Here is an 11,680-nt window from a genome sequence, read left to right on the forward strand (position 1 = left end):
TTGCAAGACTCAATCATTGGCTTCGTAGATCTGTTGTATTCACCATTATATAAGCCTGTGAGCTTTTCCTGAAATTTTATTAATGATATCAGTATATATTATTGAAATTGCTTAGTATTAGGTGAGTTTCTTTAATATTGAACGTTAAACGTTAGATTTTAAAATGAACTTCCAAGTTTCTGAATGGTTATTTTTTTCCAATTTAAAAAGTTCTCACATTTCAAAATGGTTATTATTTAGATTATTGTTAGGATACTATAATATAAGTCTATTGAAAGAAAAACTTCTATATTTAATAACTATAAGTAAAAACTAGTTGAATAACCACCTATAATAGCTTATAACTATTTAGAAAATCAAATATTCATTTCACTTTTTTAGTTTTTTTGTTGCATATTATTTTTTTTTTTCTATAGTTTATGTTGTCACTCAATGTGAGTGATTTTGGTTTTGTAAATGATGATAAAATATATTTATTTCTTTTGGTATTGATCAAAGAATAGAAGAAACATTATGCATTATCTTGACAAATTTATTTACAGACTTCATGTTCTACACAATCAGATTTATTTTTTGAATTTTTGTTTGTGTGTGTTCTACACCATCATATTTCCTTATAAGAAGATTTTCTTGGATTTTTATCTCTTGAAACAACATAGATTTGATAAACTAATGAAATCATCCATTGTGTCATAAATAGATCAACCCAATTACACTATCTTACTTCTATCAATAATAATTTGCTCAATACTTATGTGTATTACATGAAATTACATATAAAGAAACTAAAAGCATCTTTGAGTCTCCCATATCCATTGTGTACACTAACTCATCACACAAATCAACTACACACTTGATTTTTCACCTACACAATAAAGAACATAGCTTGCTAGTAAATAGTTTGTAGACAAACATCAATGACAATATAATAATTGGTCCAACAATCATCAAATATATGCTTCAAGCTCAAATCAACAATACCAACAATCTTTCTCTTTGGCATTGATGGCAACACCAAGATCACCAATCATCACCAATACCAAAAATATTGGCAAACCCAATAGTTGATAGAAAAAACAAATTAACTAGCATGCATAAATTGATTGCTTCCCTTGAGCTAATCCAACATATGATGCTTGCACTTCTCCTGCAACATTCATTTCATCTTATTATTCTACTCCAACTGATCTTCTTACACTTCTCCTCCTCACATGTGATCTACTTGTGATCTTTCATGTACTTCTCCCAATCTAGTGCTTCTTCCCCTTTGACAACAATGTCAAATGTGTCTCATTCATTTCTAAGTCCACCTTCAAACTTTGAATCTCCAATACTATCATCCACAAACTAGAAAGAAGAATGTGTAGGCAACCCATTACCTAAGCTCCAACCCTAAATCAAGTCTTATAACTCAAGACTTACTATAAAAACTATCATTCTTCATTGCCTTAATTCATTCTCCAAAAAAGTTGAAGATCAAATATAATAAGCTCAAGTTCTCAACTTTATATGTTGATTCCTTACAAAATTTGTAGAAAACTTGTCACAAAATGTCAACTAACCACTAAACATATAATTTACCATTAGTCATCAACTTCCTAGAGATATAATATACATTTATCATGATGCCTTGATGACCCATGCAAAAGGATCTTGTGTTCACCCAATACTCCAACTAAAACTTTTCTCGTCTAGATATTGTAACTTTTTAAAGATTGGTGTTCGTAATTAGTTGACTTATCTATTTCTTTCCTTATTTAGTAGAAATGTGCTTCCACACCTTCCATATCGAACAAGCTTAGATTCTCTCGGGAATTCAAAATCCTAAACATGAACCTAATGATTATCCTAGATAATTCCTCATTACTACATCCTTGTTGGAGAGTGTCTTCATTATCCAACCTTGATTTGTTAAACACATCTTGGATACCAAAAAATGAGCTATACAAATACATTCTTTTTTGCATTTGAAATAAGGTTCAGTTTATCATGCATACTGCTAGATCGTAGTTAACTAAAATATCAATTGGAGAATAACTATTCTAGATATACACGTAGCTTGCCTTAAGACTACTACTTAAACTATGTGGATAAACACTCTTAAATACAAATGCAACGTAGTGATACACAATATTATTAAATTTTGCTTCAGTTTTTCTTTTGCAATGATTTATTTGAGTGTGTTCGCCAATACAACTTTTTGGAATTCTTTCAAAGAAAATCAAGGATAAATTTTTTTATTTAATCTCTTCAATACCAACTTGTTGCCTTAACAAAGATTTAGGGTTCCTAAATAAGAAAGAATCTTTGTCAAAGATGCAAAAGTGTTCACATGTTTAGAAGAATCTCTTCATAGTAAAAGTCTTATTAAAAAGATCGATTATGTAACAAGCTTTACAATATACAATGTATGGTGAATAACTTGATACACAAAACTAATTGGATTATGCCTTGACTAACTTTTTAAAATTCAAAAAATATAACCCATTTCAGAAAACTTTCTACTTTATTTAAACAAAAATGTTGTTCAAACAATAATCATTGTATTATATACTTATATTATGAAGGCTTTAATAATATAAAGATATATGACAAATTTCAATGTTTGTGAAAAATGAATTATAATAACATATATTTTTAACAATTAAAATGATAACATTAATAAATTTTCATTCAAATCAAATCTAAATTAAGCCTAAGGTAAGTTAAGTTAATTTAAAAAGTAAGTGATATGTGGATGCAAAATTTCAATTAGTAAATGTTTCATCTTGTATAATAGTTTATTGTGTTCCTTGCATAACGAAATAGTATTCTAATTGAGAATCATCTCTTCAATTGTCAAACTGACTGATAATTGAAAGAAATTTTATCTCATCAACATAATATATATATTTCTTTATTTAATTAACCAAAATATTCTGCCGAATGATGTTTGAAAATACTACTCAGCAATTTAGTGGACTCGTCAAGTCTTTCATTTCACTCCACGTAGGACAATTTATGCATGGCCTCTTTGTCAAATCATGAATGAGTACCTGGTCAAATTTGGTGAGAATTTTTGTGTTGTATTGCGTAAGAGTGAGCTGTGATTTTCAGTGGAAAAAGCGTAGTGATTGAGTGAAAGGCAGGTTAGCCCACAAAATTCTTTCTTCATGTAAGGCAGGCTGATCTAACAAAACATAACATTGCATATCATACTCTCATAAAATCTTATCCAAAAATAATACAGCAACCAGAATACGTAACTGGGTTATCCCTATTTTGACCAAAGCATTTGATTGATTATAAGACTCAATCATTGGCTTCGTAGATCTGTTATATTCACTATTATATAAGCTTGTGAACTTTTCCTGAAATTTTATCAATGATTTCAGCATTATATTTTATTGAAATTGGTTATTATTAGGTGGTTTTTATTTAATATTGAACGTCAGATTTTATAATCAATTGCCAGGTGTTTGAATGATTCAGTTTTCCAATTAAAAATTAGTTCACATTTCAAAATCATTAGTATTTAGAATATTATAATGTAACTCTATTGTTTGATATAAATAAATAAGAGCATTTGAATAGTCATATATAACTACTAAAAAATCATATAATCACATATTAATATATTCTTATTAATTTTTTTCGTACTTTTATTATTTTACTCAATGTTCATAGGCTCAATTTCATTACCGTTTTGTTATACGCATAGGAATTGAGAAAAGGAATGGTTGTTCCAATAATCGCTATTTTTTAGAATGGACATACATTCATTTTAGAGGCAAGATGAGAATATGTAATCCTATTCCCTATTCCAATTGACACATCAAACGAAAAATAGTAAACATATTCCTAATTTTCTATTCCTATTCCAACAGCCAAATGGTTAACAGACTTCTTGATCCACACAATCAAATTTCTTTTTAGGAATTCTCTTATGTTTTACACTATCATCAGATTATCCTTTATAAGAAGATTTTTTTTGGGAGAATAATGGAAGATTTGATAGCATGTACAAGATAATATTGCATAAGCCTCAAACTAAAAATTTTACTACCACAAACATTTTATGCAACAAATAATATTCATTCCACAAACATTTTATGCAAGAATAACATTCATTCCACAAACAAAGTAACAAGTATAAGCTATGATCTGTATAGCAGTAATGATATTATATAGAAATTATCTTTCATTGTCCTATTCATCTTCAAACAAAGCTGAAGATTAAATACAATAAGCTCAAGTTCTCAACTTTATATGCAAATTCCTGATCAAAATCTGTGGGAAGCCCATCAGAAAATCTGCTATATTTCCTAACTACTCTGTTCTCTACTGCTTCTAAACCAGAAAGAAACATTTGCCTTGAGTATCCTCCACCTCACTTTCAAGCTTGGGTTTCATAGCTTTGCCGATTCAGTAACTCTGCCATTTCTGTAGGTAGGTGTGTTATTTTAGAAAATCATCCGAGTTTTGAAGCTTTTTGACTCCGCTCTATACATACCCTTAAACAATTACAGGGCTTAAAATCAAAATAATATTTTTTTTCACAAAGCCCTTCTTCCCATCCGTGACATTCCTCAGCATCAATCATATGTATAAATAGATAGATAGACAGCTATATATGCAATCTGCGGCCGTATAATGTTCCTACAGCTCTTCAGATTTGAATAATACATACGGTAAGAGGGTTTCCCCTGATGCATTCTTTATGCAGCAGCAGCCGTGCTGTTTGAAAAAAATTTGCCACAGAAAGATATCTCATTAGATGAACATGGTGGTGATGCGGGAAATGTTTCGCTTCGCTCATCCATCAAAATCTGTTGGGAACGACATTCCACACTGCAGAATGCTCTGTCACCCCTGCAAAATCATAAGGCGGAGAATCAGACAATGCCTTCAAGTAGGTTTTCTGAAAAATATCTAGGCAGAGAAAAAATTAAACCCTAACTGGACTTTGAAAAGAAAGAAATTTCATTTCCATAAAAGGGTTTTTGCAATGGCCACAATCCATCAAATAAACTTCTCCTCTAATCAGGCTTTGAAATGAATAGCAATAATGAAAAAACGTGTATTAATTATTAAAACATTAAAAAAATCAATGCGACTGTAAACTTATGGCTAGAATGGAACAGAGAAGCGGTTTCAACCCATAACCAATCAATTATAAAGAAAAGGATCGGTAGTTCTTATAAAGGATTTTATATCATCTAAAACTATGGCTTGATCGGAACAGAGAAGGGGTTTGAATCCATGACCGATGGATTATGAAGGTAGGTCTGGGTAGTTTTTATGTAAGACTTTACATTATATAAACTTGCAGCTACCTTGGAATAGAGTAAGGGTTTCAAACCATGACCAATATATAGGAAGGTCTCCGTATATTAGATTGTATATCATCTATGGATTCGTTTCAGAAGATTTTATGTAATCTAAAACCTAATAAACCTATATTGATTTGAAATCTCGGTGCTTTGATTTTAGAGAACTCTGAAATTGAGGCAGTTCATCTCAGAACAGTGTATTTAAAACTTGTCCAGCTGACATTCCATTGCATAGGGCTTTCCGTGGATGTTAAATAACAACGATGATCACATTTTAGGAAGGATTTTGTATGACCACAATTCATCAAATAACATGCCTCCCAAATCTAAAATTGAATCACTGGTCAGTCTCAGATAGAATGGTCCACAGTAAGAAGTTACATACAAAAATAAATAAATAAATTCAGGGGAAAATGGAATATATATGATATGATCATGAAAACGGACCTGTACATGTAAATGTCTTTCCCAGGGCTCAAATGCCTTTTGCAGAGATAGCAGGCGCTGAGAAAATCATCTTGAAGAAATCCCGGAGCATTGTTACATTTTGGAGGAGAAGATGGTGGGGATCCAACATCCCACAAGGCCTCCCGCTTCCTTGTAGGAGAATGAACTGTTTCACTTTCTAAACTGCAATGATTATATATACGCTTCGTGCTGGACTTTGGTCCATGAGATGTAACACAGGTATAGCTTTCAGAATGCTCCATTAATGGGGGTTTCCCAGGAGATTCAATTGGTATTGGCTCAGTTTGCTTTGGGGGAAAATTTGGCAGGGGGTTTGATGAATTCGACTGGGTATTATTAGATGATTTCAAGTGGGCATGAATGGAATTTAAATGGGGACGAGGGGATAAAATCTGGTGGGCTTTAGGGGAGGCTAAAGGGTTTTGATTAGAACCAGTCCCAAGTTTGAGTTGTGATCCAAGCAAGAGCCCTCTGCTGTTAGTAAGAGCAGGGCCAGGGCCGCCATTGTTGACCTCATTGTTGCTGCCGCTGTTATGGAGGGCTGCAACAATTCCTAGGCCAATGCCTTCTGAGTCCCTCTTCTCCCATGGCCTTGGAGAAACACACTGTAAACCCTCCCTTGGGGATCTGACTACCTGTTTTTCATACCAATATGAGATCCCAACTCCGGAAAATGTCTTGATATCCAGTGGAGAAGTTGGGCTTCTCACTGCCTCTGAATCTAAGCCTCCCTTTGTAGTACTGAATCCTGTGAAGAGCCTAGGTGTGTTGAAGAATTTGGGTTTATCTTCAGATGAATCAGATGGACAATCAGGATTCAAATGAAGCTTGCTAGGTGTCTTCTGGACAGGCCTAGAACGCTTGCCAAGCATCTTATCTTTCTGATCTTCTTCCTCCTAATGTCTATTTCTATCCAAACCTCAGTACTAAAGCTTGCTCAGCACACCTGATATTGGAAAAACAAAAATGAATGACGTTGAACGAGAGCCTGGTAAACCAATGGTACACCAGTCCACAAAAAGACTACAAATTCTTGGGACTTGTGATATGCTAGGGCAACCTTAATCCACTAGGGTTCTTTGTACCTTGTGAGGCATACGATTGATTCTCGTAAGATAAGCCTACACTTGTCCAAAATTCTACAAGCCTTCAGTACATTGAAATCTTAAACTCATTGGGATCTTCAGGTGCTCCAGAAAGACTAATGCTCAAAACCTATGGATGCACTAGCTAGACTCTGGGCTAAACACCAGACTCAAACTCCCTTGGAGCTTGTGAAGTAGACTGAATCATTAATATTATTGAATTCCTTGACCTAGACTGAATTTTTAACTCTTGGCTTTCTGAACCATCTGAATTATGAGTATCAGTACCTACTTGTCAAACCTCAAGTCTAAGTAATTTATCCACTTTTCTTCCCCAACAAGCCAGAAAACAAATTAAACCAAGTTGCCTCACTCACGCAATGGGTCAGAATAAACTCCCGATCTTCCCCAATGGAGATTTTTTTGACGATGAAGCTGAGACTGCATGGAATCCCTGAATCAAAAATGGCTTATCTCTCTCTCTCTCTCTCTGATCAATTCAATCAACCCTTCAAATGGTATCCTTATAAATACAAAACTGTTTCTAATTGTACAAAACAAAACTCATTGCAGCTTTTGAGTTTTCATTAATGATTTTTTTCGCTTTACAATTTGACCTACATTCAGTGAATCTGATTATGAAAAAGCCCTGAAGCTTCCGATGAATACCAACATACACAATGATCAGAAGCAACAGGAAAATGACAATGGCAGACAATCTTCACCAATCTCAATTCTCTCCAAACTATATATCAGCACACCCAGAACCCCACTTTCTTCTTCTTTTTTGTTTTCTTCTTCACCATGCATTAAACCTCCTCAAAACTCTTGCTCAATACTACAACCGGACCCCTCTTAAAACATCAGGAACCCCTCCGCCATTGTCAGAATGTGTTTGCTCCTCTGAAAATGGGTACAAATACTCAAAACCCAGCAAGAATCTTGCCAAATTCAGATGTACTCAGCATAAACAATACCCAAATGCCAAAATTTATCACTGCAAAAATGCCTGAACTGAATCCCCCACTTGCCTCAACGATCATAAACCACCCCTAAAATACTCCCACCGAGAAGAATAATACCAGTTTTTTATTTCTCCAAATACAATCATGCATCAATTCTTAAAACAAAATAAAATTGTCCATTATTACTTGCTCCATTGGCCACTGCTGAATCAGCTGTATTTTAAAGGGCAAAATTCACAAATAATGGAGGCCACGCTCACAGCCTACTACAGTCGGTAACCCAAACTCACAAAGGTTTTTTCAATAATAATAACTCAAATCGTCTTTCAAATTATTATTAAATCTGGTATCTAGTCAAAGTGCTCACAACACGGCGTTAACTCTGAGTTGACGTCAGTTAAGGTTAGCTTAAATTACTTTTGTCTGCTTCGCTTGCAATCACATTTAACTGTGGAATGCCGGCAAACACACGGTAGGGTTACATTTAACCATGGTGGGGTCCTTGTAACGGGAGCCTAATGATTTTATGCTTTAACCTTATTAAAGGAGGTCCTTAAAGTGAAGCAATTTTTTAATTGGTGATGCGACTTATTTGATGTTGAAAATAAGGGCAATTAAAGGACAAATGCCTTAATGTGTCCTCCCTTAGTGATGTCCTTGTCTTAGGGTTAACACTAATTTTTACATTGAAATTTTACATTTTGGTCATTTTCTTCAATGATTAATTATGGCTAGCTTCTTGTTTTAATCAAATTAATTAGTGCTAAATTTTGTGCTACTTTACTTAGAGTCAATCTAATGTGATGTATGATTTAATATGGATTATTTAATGTGATTTACATATATAAACAATAATTATTTTAGACTCAATAAGGATTGTTACTATTGAAATTTTACACTCATATCATTTTCTTTGGATTTATTGTTATGACTAGTTTCTTTTTTTCATAAAAATTAAATAATGTTCAATATTTTGTTACTTTAATCAGAGTCAATTTAATATGATGTATGGTTTAATAGGTATCATTTAGTATGATGTACATACATAAACAATAATTATTTTATATTTGTGTGATTGTGACTAAAGATTAAAAGAGATTAGAACATAAATGTTCAAGTACATTCTTGTTTGGATGATTAGTGTTATGGTTAGTTCACCTTTTTATTGATTATTTATAATGTTTAAGCTTTTGTCAAGATCAATTTAATTTGAGGACTATTCAGTCTTATCTACCTACAATAATTAATGTAGATTTGATTCAATTGTGGGTATAAATTAAAAAGAGATTTAAACATTAAATTTTGAAGTACAAAAATATATTTGTAATTAAAGGTATTGAGTTTTAGATATAAAGATAATGTGTGAATCTATTAAGGATGTTAAAATCAAAGGTCTCCATTTTGGAAATGATCAGTCATTGTCTATATCTTACAACATGTCTAAAAATAATTGTTATGGGCTATGTAGGACTGAGTGGAACTCTTCTAAGTACAAGAACTATATTCACTAATCACTCTTCCTTTTACATGGGTATTTAATATTGCATAGTATGCCTGTGCCATTTATCATAGTTCACCTCTTTTCTTTATCTTATGCTCAAGACTAGAAGTATTCAAAAATAACTTTAGAGAGTTGCTCGCATATCACAAAGGAAAATTTTCTACTATGTAAACCAATAGGAAACTTAGGTAAACAATTACAAGGACAAAACTTAGGTAAACAATTACAAGGACATAGTAATAAAACACATAAGTGGGTGTTAAATTAGCACTTAAAAGGAAAGGTCCATAAGTAGGAGTTTATCGAAATTGGAATTTAAAACTTAACAGATCAATCTTATCATGTATATTTCACAATATGTATACATAATTAGCCTAGGACATCAAAACATTGTTAGCATCAAGTGGAAAACAAAATATATGGGGATGTGTATGATTTAGTGTAGAAATCATATATGTGTAAAGTTGGTAGGATATGCTACAATATGTAGAGATGGATGTAAATGGATAGATGGAGAGCATGGGGGAAGGAAACTAACTTTTTTTTTAATGCCTAATATATGAAGGCACAAATATCTTAAAAATGGATGATGAAAAAAAAACTAGGATTGATCCTTAAAATAGGTAATGTAAAATTAACAAGTACAACACCAAGTATGGGTGGTTATATATCATCATCATATATGGGTGAGTGTGAGACAACATTTTTCTATATGTTCATTAAATGACGACACTAACAATAATGGTGTAAGAAATTTTACAAGGAAAAGGTTTGTTTCTCTTATGAATACAATGTTGAAAAAAATATTAAATTTTAAAATATGACTACACTTCGATCAATGTAAACCCAAACAACTAGCCATTGTAGGTAAAAAAATGTATAGAGATATAGACATCCAACATTAGAAATCAAGTTTCAAAAAGGAAAAATGGTGACATTGTGTTGTAAGGGTCACTCGGATTATCATCGTCATCATGTAGTCCCCATACATAAGACATACACCTTTATTAACTATAAAAATAGCTGAAATTATAATTAAAAAATTCATCATTTTGAAAGCCATCATCACAAATACTATGATTGAAGGGTTTGATTGTATAGAGCTAAAATAGATCCATAATATCAACTATGAATCATTCTAGACTCAACATAAATACATCACATTCTAGAAGCCCTAATAATCACGTTGCATGTGCATATTTTTCCATTTTTTATCACATTCAAACTGATGCATACAACATTAAACAATAACTATCATATAGGAATAATATGATCATTATTAGTGGTCACCAAAAAAAAAAAAAAAGACCCTTTAAGTATTACTAATAAGTTTGTGTCATTTTCACTTTTTTTTTAAATGTTTGTATTCTAGGAATTAGGACAACCAAACTAGTCATGAATGACCTTCACTACTATGTGGAGGGGTACACAATGTTCGTTGCAAGTTTTTCCCTCCTAAAATTGATCGCTTTTGCCTAAGATTGTGGATAAATTAGCAACCTAAAACTGTAGAGATTGTTAGAAGCAAGGGTTGTCATTGTATCAAAATCTCAACCTAACAATGCCTGATACAACCAATAGCCTTATACAATCCACATGAGGTACTTAACCCATATCACAAACCCCATGAGGGATGTTGACTCACTACCAACAACCCCCCTCCCAACAGTATTCACCATGACATGTAGTAATTCAAACCTATGAGCGATTTCTAATACCACTTGTTAGAAGCTAAGGTTGTCATTATACCAAAAGATCTAGTTGTCAATGCTTGATACAAAAAAATAGACTTCTAGAATCCACATGTGATGTAGGAGCATCTCGAGTGTAAGTTCAATCTTGCACCACACATAAATATTTCTATTTCCCATTTTATATTTTCAATAAGGTTTATTCTTGTGCAAAGTTGCTATTTGCATAAGCTTTCTACTTTTAGTAAGTTGGTCTTATTTGCTTAGATTTTTCTAATCTCATATGTGGGGGTTCATCTTAGCCATGAGAGATGAGAGTGGGGACAAAAGAGGACACACTGATCAAGAAGAAGAGGAAGTTTCTGATGTAGGAGCATCCTAGGATAGTGGTGATCATGTATGTAGGGGCATCAAGCTTAGATATTGTGGATCTATGTTTCACACAGTTAAGGTTATGTTTGAGACATACTGGTAGACCTTGTCCTATGTGTGCATAAAGATCGGAGTGATTGTGTTAGAGTTGGAGCATTTTTGGTGGCTTCTTGTAGCGTGTTCCTATTTCTTGGCTACGCTTTGGAGATTATTTTCACAAGATTCGATCTGTGGGAATTAGCTTAAGTGTTCTCTTGGATTTAGATTTTTTAGTGGCATGTAGACC

At 32.8% G+C, this 11,680-nt stretch overlaps 1 protein-coding gene across 1 annotated transcript; it reads right to left on the reverse strand.

The window, feature by feature from the left end:
• Nucleotides 1-4,123: 4,123 nt before the first annotated feature.
• LOC149545700 (NAD(P)H-quinone oxidoreductase subunit, putative (DUF581)) lies at nt 4,124-8,150 on the reverse strand. Its single transcript, XM_089790777.1, has 2 exons — nt 5,760-8,150; nt 4,124-4,851 (listed from the first exon to the last, which is right to left on the reverse strand). The coding sequence occupies exons 1-2, from the start codon at nt 6,650-6,652 to the stop codon at nt 4,698-4,700; spliced, it is 1,047 nt and encodes a 348-aa protein (XP_089646903.1). The 5' UTR covers nt 6,653-8,150; the 3' UTR covers nt 4,124-4,697.
• Nucleotides 8,151-11,680: the final 3,530 nt, after the last annotated feature.

Source organism: Cupressus sempervirens, chromosome 7, assembly GCF_028749045.1.
Source record: "Cupressus sempervirens isolate cs-2001-9-10 chromosome 7, ASM2874904v1, whole genome shotgun sequence".
Classification (NCBI taxonomy): domain Eukaryota; kingdom Viridiplantae; phylum Streptophyta; class Pinopsida; order Cupressales; family Cupressaceae; genus Cupressus; species Cupressus sempervirens.